Consider the following 16591-nt stretch of genomic DNA (forward strand, 5'->3'; position numbering starts at 1 on the left):
CAGTTGTGAATGAGAATGCTGTAAATACAATTTTCAAATGTTTTACTGCTTTTCAGTGCTGTTAATAAGGGAGGATGCAGGCTGAAAAATGAAGGCCTGAAGCTGTTGAACATAAAAAGGCTGAAGGAGGGTGACTTGTAGTTAGTTTTCTGAAGAAGTTTTCAAAACTCTGTCCTAAGTAGAGAATGATAAGTAGAAAACATTTCCCTGCTGATTTGCAAGTTAATTTTCCATGTATTTTATAGATTTCTGGTGTAGAATTCAGTTATCTGCTTAATAAGGGTTTTTCATTCTACTTTGAAAACAAAAGCATCATATGTCTGAAGTACATTTTCCAATGTTCACAATCAAGCCATTTTAATATATAATGTTTTCTTCTTATATAGAGCATCTGATGAAATTACAAATGGAAGAGCTTGTAGAATTTCTGCAGGAGTCTTTAGCCAAGGATTTCTTCTATGAAGATGACTTTGTAATAGACCAGCTCCAAAATTCTATATCAGAATTGAAACGAGCAAAGCTGGATTTACCAGTAGCTGGTAAGAAGCTTGTAGAGATGCTGATTTAGATATTAAGAGCTATTCACACATCGTCCATTTTTAAAGTGTTAATTTGTGCTGTTAAAAATTGTGCAAATATTTATCTCTTCATCACTGCATAGCTTTTGAGCTTTTTCTCCTAAAATATTTTAGAGTTTGAAATCAAACCCTTCACTTAATGAATTTGCTCTTTTTTAAATGTTTTGTTCACTGATTGTAAGCTAATGGCAAAGAACTTTACAATACCCCATAATCTGATAATTTTATTAAATTAGGTTTATAAAATCTTTAAGACAAAAGATTAAATACCAATAATTCAAATTTTTTGAAGCACCAGCTTTCTCTGATTATCCAGGTGTTTTTTTAACTTGTTTGGCTATGAAACAAACTTCAGGTCTAATAGTCAAAACCAGGTTTTTAGCTCTTTAGAAGTGACAGACATTCTGGCTGTTTAACTGAATTATATTCTTTGTTTTTTTTCTGAGCTTTTGTGTTTTTATTTTTCTGTTACAGACCAGGTATGGTTGTTTCATGGGGCTCTACTTAAAATATGTGTAAAGGATCTCTTCTTCCTCTATTAAGATTCTGTTTTCTATCCCTATCTCCACAATCTTTAATTGGAATTTTTCTTGTGATTTTTTTGAGAGTCCTTTTTCTTTATCCCTGCTAATTGTAAAATGCGAGTATGCGAGAAAGGAAAAAAAAACACAACAAAAAAAACCCCAACAAAACTATGGCAAAAATTACCTTCAACTAACTTTGTTAAGTTGCTGTGGTTAGCTTTCAGGAGTTAAGTAGTATCAGAATAAAGGTTGTCTATGTAGCAACCCATTGTGATAATTTGTTCCTGAAGCTCTTTCATTAATGAACTTAATTTTTATGTTTCTGTAGACCTTACTCATTGTGTGCAGTACTGTGCTGTATTAGCTCCACACAAACAGATTATTTCATGCAGCTCAGCAGATGTGCCCTTCAATATTACAAACACTTTCTCTACACTTGTTTCCCGATTATCTTGGCTTCTTTTCGGAGTTTCCCATTTCTCTTGCTCCCTGCTCCTGCGTTTTGCCTCCTTTCTGACTTCCTGTAACACCTCTCCAGCACACTTTCTCCCACCCTTCATAGGTCTAAGTCCTGATTCTGCTCTTGCCTTTTTGTCTGCTCAGTCTTCTTGGTCCTTCTCATCTACAGACTATGTTCTTGAGTCTGCAGCTCTTCCTCATGTTACTGTGTGCACTGCCTCTTCCCCTTTCCAATCGCAGCCCGACAGAAAGAGTGAGGCATAAGAGTCTCCTTGTGGGGACCAACAGCAAAGCGTACTGAATGTATCCAATTTGGCAATGGAATGCTAGAATGCTAGTTGGTTTCATGGTTTGTACACTTAACTGTAACTTCTGATATGACTGACAGGACAGTAATTGTTTTGAGCCATATGGTTCTTTCTTAAGGACAGCTAAAGCAACATCAATGACGATAAAATGTCTTTTGTTTTCAACATGAATGAAGGTTTCATATTAAAATAAGAAAAGCAAAGCCAAAGTGAAGTCTGCTTTGGTACTGGATGAGGAATTCAGCTTTTTTCTCTTGAATTTCTAAGTAGACTGGGAAAGCTTCTCTGTGTGGTGTTACTTCTGCTGGGGGTAAATGAGAACATTACTTAACCTTTCACAAAACAAACAGAAAATGCCTTCATCCTAATCCTTGAGAATCTAGCTGATTTGTCTGCTGTTATCTGTAGATGAGCAAGGCTGCCTCATTTGTTCTTTATATGAATTAAACAATCCTTTGATTTATTTTTTTTCCCACTGATGTTCATTTTGGTTTTACTAATCACTGTCTTCAGGCAATTATATTTTTTTACAGGTTCTCAGCATTCTCTAGACATTCAGCTTTGCTTACGTGTCTGTCTGACTGCACTATTTTTACTACCTTCAGTTTCTTTTAACTATTTTTCTTCTAATTTCATAGAAAACTTACGAAACCATTACACATCAGGCAGTAATACACACAAAAAATACCAGGATATTCATTTCAGTATCCATTGTAGCCTGAGAAGACAGTGGTTATTTTAGTTTTCTCAGCTGAAATCAAAGCACCACTTCCTATCTTGTACTACTTTTTTTTTTCATTGAGCAACAATTACACCTTTAAGAGCTAAAGTAAAAATGCATGTTAGGAAAAAAAAAATCTCCATCTTACAGTTGCATCAGTATCAGTCATCCAGGAAGAGCAGTCAGCTAATTAAGCTCAGTGGAATTTTCCATCTGGCATCCTGTGTTAGGCTGTATAGATTTTTTCTGCCCTAGTAGGGTGAGCTGCAATAGGATATTAAAAGAGGTAATAACTTTTTGCATTACTTTAATGTGGATGTCTGTTGTAGCTTTCTCTGGCTTGCTTCCTCTATGGCTTCTCCCACTGAATTAAGGAGCTCCTTGTTCCCTTCAGAGCAGAGAGGAAGGAAGGGGCTTTAACACTTTTCTCACTGATAAAACCCTTAAAATGCTCAGCCAGAACATGGACGTTAAGAGGATCATTCTAATTTTGGATGTCAGCGAAATGCTTCTGCCAGTACTAGGGCTGTTTTACATAAAGCAGACGATGGATTTTCATTCCTCTTTGTGATGATTTCCAGTCTAGCTGCTGGCCAGTATAGGATAGCGTATACTTAGCAATTGCAGCCTCCAGAGGATGGCTTACATCTTAAGTGCTATTCTCAAAGCCCAAGGTAGGCATTCCTCCAATTTGGCAATGGAATGCTAGAATGCTAGTTGGTTTCATGGTTTGTACACTTAACTGTAACTTCTGATATGACTGACAGGACAGTAATTGTTTTGAGCCATATGGTTCTTTCTTAAGGACAGCTAAAGCAACATCAATGACGATAAAATGTCTTTTGTTTTCAACATGAATGAAGGTTTCATATTAAAATAAGAAAAGCAAAGCCAAAGTGAAGTCTGCTTTGGTACTGGATGAGGAATTCAGCTTTTTTCTCTTGAATTTCTAAGTAGACTGGGAAAGCTTCTCTGTGTGGTGTTACTTCTGCTGGGGGTAAATGAGAACATTACTTAACCTTTCACAAAACAAACAGAAAATGCCTTCATCCTAATCCTTGAGAATCTAGCTGATTTGTCTGCTGTTATCTGTAGATGAGCAAGGCTGCCTCATTTGTTCTTTATATGAATTAAACAATCCTTTGATTTATTTTTTTTCCCACTGATGTTCATTTTGGTTTTACTAATCACTGTCTTCAGGCAATTATATTTTTTTACAGGTTCTCAGCATTCTCTAGACATTCAGCTTTGCTTACGTGTCTGTCTGACTGCACTATTTTTACTACCTTCAGTTTCTTTTAACTATTTTTCTTCTAATTTCATAGAAAACTTACAAAACCATTACACATCAGGCAGTAATACACACAAAAAATACCAGGATATTCATTTCAGTATCCATTGTAGCCTGAGAAGACAGTGGTTATTTTAGTTTTCTCAGCTGAAATCAAAGCACCACTTCCTATCTTGTACTACTTTTTTTTTCATTGAGCAACAATTACACCTTTAAGAGCTAAAGTAAAAATGCATGTTAGGAAAAAAAAAATCTCCATCTTACAGTTGCATCAGTATCAGTCATCCAGGAAGAGCAGTCAGCTAATTAAGCTCAGTGGAATTTTCCATCTGGCATCCTGTGTTAGGCTGTATAGATTTTTTCTGCCCTAGTAGGGTGAGCTGCAATAGGATATTAAAAGAGGTAATAACTTTTTGCATTACTTTAATGTGGATGTCTGTTGTAGCTTTCTCTGGCTTGCTTCCTCTATGGCTTCTCCCACTGAATTAAGGAGCTCCTTGTTCCCTTCAGAGCAGAGAGGAAGGAAGGGGCTTTAACACTTTTCTCACTGATAAAACCCTTAAAATGCTCAGCCAGAACATGGACGTTAAGAGGATCATTCTAATTTTGGATGTCAGCGAAATGCTTCTGCCAGTACTAGGGCTGTTTTACATAAAGCAGACGATGGATTTTCATTCCTCTTTGTGATGATTTCCAGTCTAGCTGCTGGCCAGTATAGGATAGCGTATACTTAGCAATTGCAGCCTCCAGAGGATGGCTTACATCTTAAGTGCTATTCTCAAAGCCCAAGGTAGGAATTCCTGCTCCAGTGACTCTGTGGAGACGGGAAACCATATGGATAAGCACACTTCTTGGCAAGCTGCTAGGTTCTCAAGCCTTCAGAGAGGCAGGCTATGACATCCTTACAGTAGAAACTGGCCTCTGAGGTACTTCTCTTCTGACATATCTTCAAGCAAATTTATTAGAAAAGACAGTTGGTATTTTCTGGATTGCCTGAAGCATTATGAAGGATGTCCACACCATGGCGGCCTCATGAACAGCACACTCATCTAAATCTGCATGACTTCTCTTTACATCTTCTCAAGGAACCAGCTCTGTTGTGGACCAGACAATCTCTTCCTTAGTTCAAGGATGATGTCTAGACCACAGCAAAAGGAATTTTCTTAGTATATACCATTGATTCCCAAAATTTCTTGTGGCACATTCTTTTTTTTTTGGCAGCAGAATTCTTCAGATACTCACAGATAGAATTTCCAACTTTGCTAGAAGTTACTCCTGTAGGGCTACATAAATAATGCAATGCTTAATAAACAATATTTATATATTAATACATAGATTTTTATAGTGTCTTGAGTTTAATAAACAAAAGCACTTACCAGTGAAAGTTGAATATTCGACTTAAAAATATGTGACTGAAAACAGTTTATTAATCTAGTGCTTCATAAACAAGACAGTCAGGCCCAAGGCCTTCAAGGCTGAATGTTCTCAGGTCTGTTCTTGGGACAATATCTCACCTACGTTTTGATATAAGGTGTCCTGAAAAGGGAGGGCATAGGAATCCTGGGTGGAATTTTTTTATGCCTGCATGTTTAGTAGACCTTACAACAGCTGATGTGGCCTTAAATCAGAGGTAAAGGGCTTGTACCTTAATTTTAAAGCAGTGTTGGCAAATTTGGAATCTCTCCTTGTGATCATCTTATCTATATAAAACATCAGCTTTAAAGTCTGACTCAGTTCTAGTTCTCTCAGCCTTTTCTGTACTCAGTGCAAACTGACAAAGTTTGAATCTTGCATTTGCCACAAAATTATTAATGTTTATATTCTATTTATCTTTAATGGTGTATTATTAAATTTATTATCAATATATTTAATTATCTATCTTTTTTAAATACTCATCAGTAACTGTGCAGAAGTATGTATTAGGTTGTTAATCTATTAAATAATGTCAGTTCTCTGCTGTTAATGTGCCTTTTTGACAGCCAAAGCAATAGAAATGTGCAGGTCTGCTTGACTTTCCTGGTTCTGATAGTGTTTCTCTTTCGGTTGTGTTTTGTTTCAGAGGAATTTTGGATTTTTCACTTGTGCTTGAAGAATACACAAGTAGATATTTCATACAATGCACTTTATATTTTCATCAACTAAACTAATTTTTCTGCCTTGTTTCTTGTGTGTTGTAACTACTCTATAATATTATGAAGGAAATTAACACATGGAATTATACTAATATAATTAGTGTCTTATTTCCAACACTTCTAGACATTGGCTTTGCATATTTTAAAAACTTTAAATGCTTAAAACTTGCATGCTTTTAAAAAATATGATCCAGATATCTTGGTCATTATTCATATTCCTATTTTCAACAGACTTTTCAAGACAGTATGCTTTCTGGCAGAAATGTGGAATTAGGGATGTAAAGCAAAGTGGTTAATTTTAGACATTTTTTTTGCAAAGGCATCTCACAGACATACAGCTGGTCCACCTGTATCTTCTGGGTGGTGACCAAGTTTGTTAACACTTCCATTGTTTATCGTAATGCAGATATTCATGAAGTGAATTTTCTTTGTGGCTCTCAGTGCCACAAAAATGACACAGCAGCAGAAAGGCCAACACTGTATTTTGTGCAGCCTTCAAGTTGTCAGGCAAGATTTCATTTCAGTAGCTCCTATGCTGACGATGGCATGTAAAGGAGGAGGAGCAGAGGTTGGCTTTCAGACAGCAGCTGGACCTTCTAGTGCAGGCATTTAAATTTCTTTAAAATTCTCTTGGACTTGTAAACTGAAGGAGTAAGATGGGACATCACTGATGGAAAATAAACACAAAATATCGAGATGTCATTTTAAGGGTTGTTTTTATGACCATTACTATTCTTGAAAATTGTGTTAGAACAGTCAGAGTGCATGTATTCCAGGTGCTGAAATGAAGGACTAGGCTGTTATTCACCAGAGAGAGCACTTAAAGCACTTTACTCCAATTACGTGTCTGCTGTTGAATGCATGAGGCTGTTAGTGCCTCCTGAAGCAATTATCTGTAAAAGTCTTGTAGTTGAGATTGACTTCCACTGGGTGGTGACCAAGACTTTGTTAGAGCAGGAAGAAATCAGTAGATTAAAACTTTTTTTAATGACTTGCATTTCTTATCTTTTTGGGAGCACTCAGATCTGCTTATATTTGCTTGTTCCTTTTCATGTCTAGTAATACGTTTACTGGCAGCAAACAAGCACCTGATTACTCTTGTTTTCCTTAAATCGTATCTCTCTTACTTCCATTTCTCTCCTTCCTCACACATTTTTTGCCCTATTTTCTTTGTTGTTTGCTTATTTTATGCTATACTGCACACAGCCAACTAAAACACTATCTTGTAAAGGAAAAATAGAAAATCCTATAGCCCCAGCTCTAAATTCTGATACAAGCTATTATGTTTGTCTTTGGGAAAATCCAGTAACTAATTTTTTTCCAGGAACCTCTTCTGTTGAAGGAAGAGGGGGAGAGAAGGATGAGAGTTACCCAGTTCTGTATCTCATGAAAATATTGGCAACCTGAAAAAAATCTGATTTCCCTATTCATTTCAGAAGACAAAAGCACATTCGATGATTGTAGAAATCACTGCTAAAGCAATCACAGCTGAACAGGAAGCTTTGTTTTAACCTGTAGTTTTAAAATGCTCTATACCTTGTTTGTGAACGTCATAGATTGTGTAGAAAAAACACTTGTCTTAGAAATATTTCCTGTAGAATTCAAAGGTTTCTCTGTTGCTCAGTCAAACAGGTATGTCCAGGAATTGAATTAAGTCACACTTTGGATCAACAGCACTAGCAGATATTCAATTGAACATCCTTGAAAACATTCAAATAAAATTTCTGCATGCTCAGATCTGAGGAGTTTGAACAGTGAATTAGGTGAAGTAGTAAAGATGTTGGTGGAGAGCTGCATTTGAGGCTTTAGGCAGCTTTGAAGTGGAAAATTGGTAGATAAAAGATATGCAGCTTGTAAGAATTGGTGGGTTTGCATGCTTCTTTGGCGAGCCATTTATGTATCTCTTCAGGTAGAGATGTTTGTTGTGATGCTTGGTTTCTTTTGTTTGCTTTTGAGTTGTGGTTTCTTTTAATTTAGCTTTTTGCTTTTGTTACCTGTTTTCTTTTTCTTGCCAGCACGTAGATTCATGCTTTCCTTGCTATTCTTGCTGATAGTGACTGCTTAAAGCATTCACAAACGCAGTTTGCATGCTATTTTTTGTTTGAGGCATGTCTCATTGTGTTAATGTGCGTGGTGATAGATTTGGTTATCCTCTCTACTTGTTTAACTTTTCAGACTCTTTCTGAACTTCGGGAGGTAGTATTTATTTTTCAAATTGTCACTTGAAGTGACAGCTCTGTATGTGTGTATGTAGATGTATGTGTGATCTGTACACTCCAATCAGAATTAAATATCTGATTTGCAGTTTAGAAGTAATGTTTTCCTTTAGAAGGTGACCGGTTTGCAAGACGCCTTTGTGCTGCAGCACCATAGATCCTTATACAACTCCTTTCATTCCAATGCTTTTTATGCCAGGACGTGTTGAGAGCTCAAGAATTTTTGCACTAGAACAAGGCCTGTGCTTGGAAGCTCTGATTGCTGAGCTGAGTACCTCTAGCACTGTGGCCTTTCTGAAAGTTTCACATGCAGGTGTAGCTGATTAAGCAAGCTGTGTCAGTTTTTGTCTGAGGTCAAGTTAAACCAAGTTCTGTGGAAGCCCTGTGGCTAAGATTCAAAGCTCTATTTCTTCTTTCCCCCACTGACCCTTTTTCCACACCTCCTCATTGTTCCGTGTTTTTGTTTTCCCTGAAAACACTAAGCTCTGGTATTACCAGCCTATAAACGCGGTATCACGCTGTTAAAATGCGGAGGTTTTCTTCTAAATGAACTATTGTCTTGGAAACCTTTGCTTGTTACTCGGTGTGGGAATTGAGTTTTAACAGTTTCACAACAGACCTAGTAAGACTTCTCTGATACTCATTTAACAGCTGTAATTCATGTTATAGCATACATCATCCAGACAGTGCAGCCCACATGTACCCAGCTGTAGTGTGTTCTTTTACCCTGGAATGTGAAGGTGACAAAGTAATCTTCAAAGCAGCCTAGATGGAATTCAGAAAAATGTCTGCAGTATTCTCACTTGGGTTTTATTAGAGCTTAGTGGTAATTAAGAAACCTTAAGTGTGTGAAATTAAAAACTAAAAACCTCACACAAACCTCAGCTTTATCGTATAACCAAGTATATTTCAAAGGATCTTGTATTACCCTGCGTGCATTTCTTAAGGAGTAAAAGCTGGAAGAAAGGAAATCAGTTCATGCTTTCAATGTCTTTGTACAAATGAAGGAAGCCTTACAGCTACTAGAAGAACTTGTCTTGTTTTTTATATATAGCTTGAATAGCTATATATTTTTTTTTCCCAAGCATGGGAAAAAATAAATATTTTTTTTCTGAAATGTTTATTGCACAGGACAAAAATTAAATAATTTACAGATGTTAAGGAGCTATTTTGTTGTTAGCCCATAAGTACCGTGGATCAACAGGAGGTTATAAGTGGATTAGCAGCATATAAAGGCTAGTTCTGTATGATTTAGATGACAAGTTTTTGGCATGTACTTCGAGTATTGTTTCTTAATTCAGATATAATGCTATTTTACCATTCAAGATTAGTAAGATTAAAAGCACTGTAATTATACTTCCAGTATGAGCTATATTTATTATGGACGATATTCACTTTTATTTAGAAGACAAGACTTTATCTTTTCCTGACACTGTGTTTGAGGGTGCACATGGAGTGAAATGGTACAAGTGTCTTTTGCCAAACTGAATCAAGTTCAGAAAGAGAATTCCCGTTCGGAAAGAACAATTTTGAGGAGGTTGGTGCAGCAGACAGTATATTGCAAAGCTGCTAAATCATTTGTTTACAGTATCCATTCAACTCATTCCTCTGTCTCCTCATCTGCTCAGTGCTGCTGGGGAGTGCAAAAAGTGCAAGTCACAAATCCATGCTCCAGATTTTAGTCTGATTTGTGAATAGTGGAGCCCTGCAGCAAGGAGAGAACAAACCTTGTAATTCCAAGAGCCATTTTTTGGAGCTTAATGCTAAAGCTCTGCTCCACCATGTAACCTGCTGCAGTGTGCTGTGTTTGGTGTTCTCCATCACAGACTGTAGCATGCCAGGTGTTTATACAATCCTGAAGAATGATTTAACATGTGGAATCTCCCCTCTGGGGAGGGACAAGCAGTTGGGGAGAGGTCTCAGCATATCTTCCTTTGCCAGGTTATTGCAAGGTAGACAGTTGAGTACCTTCAGTGTAAGAGCACAGGAATGTGTATCTTTGTATGATCATAGTTGAGCAGAGGATAAGTAGGGGAAAATAAGAGTGGAAGATTTTTCTACTGAAAACCTGGTTAGGCTGTGTTTATTATATGCAAAGTGAGGTTTCTGAAGTTATGCATTTCTATAGGAGAAGGTAGGTTTCCATATGACCTTTGGCTTCATATGAAGGCTTTGAAAATCAAGAAAGGCTAGTTTAATTGCTTGGCAAAGCCAGGCTGGTTTTGTTACATACTTTTTATATAGTTATCTTGTCATGACACAGTGTCATATTCTTCTCTGCTGTCTTCCTGTGATGTCCTAGCTGGCACAAACTGTAAGTTTTCATTTAGTTTATATAGCAGCTGATCTGTGATTGTAGTTTATTATGCTGTTAAAATAAATAGTACTGACCTTGGCTAGTGGCTTTCCTCTATGTATCTCCATCAAGAAGCAGTCGTCAGAGATTGAACTCATAGTAGTGGCTGTAAAAATGAGCATAACTCACTTCTAACCACAGCCCTCATGTCAAGGATAGAGACACTGGGGTTCACAGAAGCAAATACGTGCACATAGACACACAAAAGGAATTGTAATTATAAATAGCTAGCAAGAGGGAAGTGCTGGCTGTATGATCTTTGCTGGTAGAGCAAGAGTCTACAGTCCTTGTCTTAGGAAGAAGCACGGGTAAAATTATTTTACTGACAGCCATTTTAAATAATGTGTTACATAACATTCAAGCAAGAGTAGCAATTTCTTTTCTTCTCCTTACAACAGAGCTTTTCTTAATAAATAGATATGGAGTAGGATTTGTTTGATTATGCTGACTTTAAAAGTTTGTTTATTTTTTTGGGAAATACTGAACATAATTTTAGATTGATAAACTTAATGACAAACATGTAACGTTTTATGCTAATAATGGGAAAGTAATGTATTACAAAAATAAGTTATATGCAAGTTCATATGGTAAAAGACTTTGGCTGAGAAAATGAAGGGCGTTGACTATTAAGGGGAGAGACTGCAAGTGGAAAATCAGATGTAAATAGTTCTATGAGCAGCATCAAGCAATGAAACACTTCTTTATTTTATCTGCAGTTGCAACAGGGATTGTTCTGGGTCCCCACATAAATGATGTTTACCAGAGCTCCAGTCTGGGAGAGCGTTCCATTCATATTCTAGTTCTGTAAATAATGTCTTTGTGATCAGCACGGCTTTGTCCATTGACCACTCAATTGGAATCATCATGAGGTAGCCACTATCAGTATTAGCCACTTCAATTGCTCTGTAACTGATAGAAAACTGAACTGCATTGAGGCTTGTGGTTATTCTGCAACTTTTTAATATTGAGGATGAAATTTCTAGGCAGGGGCTAAGGGGGGGCAAGATCTTGACTGTGCAGATGTTAATGAGGGGCTCTACCCCAAAAAAAAGGGAAAGTTCAAAAATATCTGGTAGGAAACTTGGGTGGGGAGCTGATAGTGTAACTTACCAGAGGTGAACACTGAAAGATGAATGAATGGAATACAATAGATTTGGGGGAGGGATGTTGGGAAGGATGTTTAAAGTGGAGAAAGTAGTTTACTTAGTGTGGCAGGAACAGTATGAGGAGGGTTATATACAGAGTAGGCACTGTAACCTAAATGTCATCCAGGAAATAAATTACTTGCCGAATTTCCTGAGTGAGCTAAACCTTGGCAAGATTGCATCTACTGTAGAAAGAAATCCTCAAGTAGGTGGTTGAGATAAGAGCTTAAACAAAAACTTGGTTCCATGTCAGTGTCCAGAAAAACCTTTGTGCTGTTTAGCAGGATGGTGACCCACAGAGAGGCCCGGGTAACTGTTTTAGCTGTTTTTGCTTGCATGACCAACAGAACAAGGAAGACTTCAATACAAAGGTGAATTTATGTTATTACTGTTCTTGTTTTAGGTAAAGAAGATGAATTTCCAAAGAAGCCATTGGGGCAGATTCCATCAGGACCACAGCCTGCTATGGTTAACTCTACTCCAATGCTTAATGGACAGAACAGCACTGGTACACAAACAACAAGGACAGAGAGGAAACCATCCCCAGGAGAAGAACCAGAAAGTTCACCAAATAACCGGAAAAGAATTAATTCACTGGAAAATAAACCTTCCTTAAAGCAGCAGAAAACTCGACCAATAGAGACCCAAAGTAGCATGCCTAAGAATGAGGTAGACACCAGAAGAAAGCCTCAGCCAGTAGAGCAAGACAACTCGAGACAGTATAATAATGCAGCTGCTAATCAAAATTCGAATGCTACTTCAAATACAAGAAGGGAATTTGTACCTAAGTGGAATAAACCATCTGATATCAAAATAATTGAAAAAACAATGAAGGGAAGGCCAATAAACCATTCAGTTTCAGGCCCACCACCAAGCCCTGGAGAAACTCAGCCTTTGAATGTAAAGCAAAAGATGAGGGTTTTGGATGTTGATGAAGGTAAGCGAGGGTCTAATGCTTCTCAGTATGACAATGTTCTGGAAGTTGAGAATGAGAATCTTGTTGAAGAGATGCTTGAGAGAGTCCTTCCACAGAGCCCTAGGCATGTAGCGTATCCTAATAGTCCAAGAAAGCAAACTGAAAAAATACCAGCTCCATTAAAAATACCCAACAATTACACCTTCACTTCACAACCCAGATCTCCAAAATATTCATCACAATCTGATGGATCCCCTCATGGACTGAATGTAAAACAGCCACTGCCATACTACGGTAATCCACCCACTTACCATGGAAATTCTCCAAAGCATGTTTCCAGTGTAGGCAATACAAGTTCTGCACCTCTGCATTACCATGGGAATCGAACCAGCCCTTCTGGTAGGCCTCATGGTTCTTTTATTTCAGTAGATTATTCTCCAGATAAACTGCAAATGAATTCCTATCCTGTTAGTCGCCAAAATCCTCTTTCACCAAACCCTGGTCAGATAGAAGTAGCCCCTGTTGATGCTTATACCAGCAATTCAAGGTCCCCCACAGGTGTCAAATTCATAATCCCTCCTGTGGATTATTTACCAGAAGAAAGAAAGTGGCCAGATGCAGCGTATATTTACAGACACGAACCCTACAGGCAGCCCTGGAGCCAAGATGTTAACAAAGGCCACTTGGATAATTTCCAGAAATACCAGCATTTTCAGTCAATGCCTTTTCAAGACCATAGTCTTTCTGCTGTTTCTGTGGATAGTCCAGTAAGATACAGGACTTCACCAACCTTTGAGGAACATGGTTCACCACAGTACCAATATTCCAGCCCAACAGCTCAAGCCCAGCACTATCGAAACAGAACCGATGGACTGTCTATGCATGAATCTGTGCTTCTCTGAGAGTCTTGCCCATTCTTAGTAAAATGGCAAGAACCAAAAGCAGTTCAACATTGCTGTGTTAGTACTAGTCCACCTCAGTTCTTCTGTGAAATGCAGACAGCTTGTGTGACTCTCAACAACAACACTATTTCAGAGATGTTTCCGACTTTCATTGAAGGCTAGTTGGGTTCTTAAGACTTGCATTGAAGCTATTGAAAGTGATCTGATGCACATAGACATAGCAATAAGATCATATACCCAATATGGTTAGTACTGTCATTGTTCGTTACATTTAAATAACTTGTGTTACTGTCCTTCTGCCTAAAACCTGTAACACATTTACAAGTTTTACTTTGACTGACATTGTTAATGCACTGTATAAATGTGTGTGCGCGCGCGTGTGAGTGTGCACTTAAAATACACAAACCCATGTAGAGAAGAGCTAAAGAGTTTAAATGTAAATGCATTTAACTGTGGGCAAAGCTTGTGAAGAACTTTTATTTCATATTAGTTTTTCTTTGTAATTTATTTGAGAAGCCATTCATTTTGAATGGGAGTTTCTGTTGGTTTTATATAGCTGCCTCAGCATCCCAGTATCTGTTCTGGGCAGGAGAGATGCTTTGGGATTATTAATTTAATCTTCTGTAGGAGTTAATTTCCTCTCCTTTGACTACTGTTTGTCATTTTCCTCAGTAAAAAGGAGCAGGCAGGCAAAAGCAGTAAGCCAAAAATGTCTCTCTAATCTGGCTTAGAAATGGTGCTTAAAATTCAGGGCAGTGTTTAGGTGCATCAAAAGTGGAGAATTTTTATCTTCTCACCCAAATCTACCTTGAGAATGTCGTCCTATATGCAAAATACTGGAGCACAGTGAGAGTAATGCCAGATACAGACACGGTGCTGCACCCTTCAGTTTTTGCCATGCTGTGCTGTCAGCATTTGTTTAGTAACAAACTGGTTGCAGGGCCAACTCTCACAAGTATCACAGGATGACCAGCTGCTTGATTCTCTTGTGAAGTATATGCAGGAATCTGAGATTTAGGCCAGGCTGGGCATTCCCTGAGCTGTGTGAGTTTGCAGTGTCCCTTCTCTTAAGCTCTGTCATGTCAGTTCCATTTTCTTTTGCCCTTTTTTTTACCCCAAAGAGCTGGTAGGTTCATGGCTGCGATTGGGCATGTGCTGCTGTGCTCTCAGGCTGCTGAGAGACTGTGTGGTGTTTTACACTAAGATGGTTCTGACTGTTAATAGGAACCTTAGAGCCCTGGTAATGTAAGTATTTTTAATTAGTCTTTGCAGCCTTTGCTACTTCACATTTTCTTTTACTTGACTGTGAATTGGGGGTGGAAAAAAAAGCAAGCAGGTTAAGTGGCAGATGTAGGATGCAGCTCTGAGAGCTGCTGGGTGCCGAGCAGTAAGTGCTGAACGCCCTGACCTCTCATGGAAAGCAGTGGGAGTTGAGGCAGATAAGGATCTCGCCAGAAGAGGTCCTTGGAGCGCTTAACAGAAGGATTTTTCTAATACTTAAGTACCAAACATAGATATCAACGCCTGTTTTGGATTGTTTGGAAGGTTGTCCAGCTATCTTTTGTTTTATAAGTTTTGTTAACGGAAAACATAGAAATGGATATTTTTTTCCTTTAAAGAATGAACTTTAGTGCCTATAATTGCTGCAGGTTGGCTCTGTAAGTTTGAAGGTACAGAAGTAAAACAATTTTTACAAATGGAAGTAACATTTACTTAGTATATTTCAAAAAACTTTTTTTTGTGTGTGTGTATATAGTGTGTCTGATGTAATTTTTAATGAACTGGGCAATTTTATATTTTACAAATCGCAAACTGCAGCGAAGTAACAGTAGCAAAGCACTACACTGAAACTCTGAACTAAAATTGTGAAGATAAATATGACTTGGGCTTTCCTTAGTTCTGATTGCTTACAGCAGCATAGAAATGTATGTATATAATATTGTGGCTAAGTGTAATAAACTCAGTGTTTAATGATGGTTCTGTAATTCATAACAAAGCTGTACAATTTGTTTGTGCAAGCAACGCAAGGCTCCAAAACATGTATCAGCATTAGTAAATACTGTAGATTTTTATATATAAAATATATGCACACTATTTTCTTATGTCATCTGCAACAGTTTTATAACTGTGTATCCTATTTTGATGTGACTGTATTTTTAACAAGTTAAAATAATAATAATTAAGCTTATGTTGCTTTGTCTTTATTTTTTAATTTTCACAGTAACTTAAAACTGGACCTTTGCTCTTCGTGGAACAAAAAATTGCTTTTCTTAAGTGAATCATGCATAGGTATATTTGATGCATGTCCTATTTAATTTGCACTTGTTTATGTTTAGACTAAGCAATATGGATGCAATCTATATGGTGCTTTTGCATTATCCTAGAAGCACCAAGATTATTGATTACAGTTTACTACACTGCTAAACCTTAACTTATCATTTGTGAAAAGTAAGAGTATAAACTGTGATCATAATGTTCTGGTTTTGTTCTGATACTTTCACCCGATACCAATTCAAGAGAGGAGAATTATTGGCATGAGAGAGTCTTGCAAAGTCACATTGAGCAAAGTGCAAAATAACAATCTGACTGTGGCTGCTGTGTGTCTCTCACATGTTTAGAGGATAGGATAGAGCTTAAAAAAAAAAAAAAAAGCAAGCCTTGTATTATTGTTCATAATGCAAAATATACTTTTATCTTCATTTAACTGGACGAACCAAACTAAAGGTGCTGCCAGACTAAAATCTGTCATTCATGCCAGTAACAAAAAGCCCCTCAATGCAGAGTGAAGTGAGACACAGCTGTGGCAATATCTTGCTGGCAGAGGGAATCACCTCAGCATAATGGTTTAGATACCCTCATAAGAGCTTCTCTGTCACTGTTTTCTTTGATCTGTAAACAGCCAAGCAGTATCAACATAAAATACTTAAGATGTTTTCTTCCCATGGTTTCATAGTTTTCCAAAACTTGCCTGCCTCAAGCTGTATGAACTGTAGGGGTTTTGTCCAAGGTGGTTGTTGTGTCTGTCCTCGTGGTTAGTGAGACA

General features: G+C 37.6%; 1 protein-coding gene across 1 annotated transcript in view; it reads left to right on the forward strand.

Moving 5' to 3' along the window:
- Positions 1-15735, forward strand: part of USP6NL (USP6 N-terminal like) — a 122438-nt gene extending 106703 nt beyond the window's left edge. The window contains exons 13-14 of the mRNA XM_010001270.1: positions 387-539; positions 12134-15735. Of these exons, the coding sequence (XP_009999572.1) occupies positions 387-539; positions 12134-13548 (1568 nt within the window). The 3' untranslated portion in view covers positions 13549-15735. The remainder of the gene's footprint in view (positions 1-386; positions 540-12133) is intronic.
- The last annotated feature ends 856 nt before the right edge of the window (positions 15736-16591 follow it).

Source organism: Chaetura pelagica, unplaced genomic scaffold, assembly GCF_000747805.2.
Source record: "Chaetura pelagica isolate M959 unplaced genomic scaffold, ChaPel_1.0 scaffold66, whole genome shotgun sequence".
NCBI lineage: Eukaryota > Metazoa > Chordata > Aves > Apodiformes > Apodidae > Chaetura > Chaetura pelagica.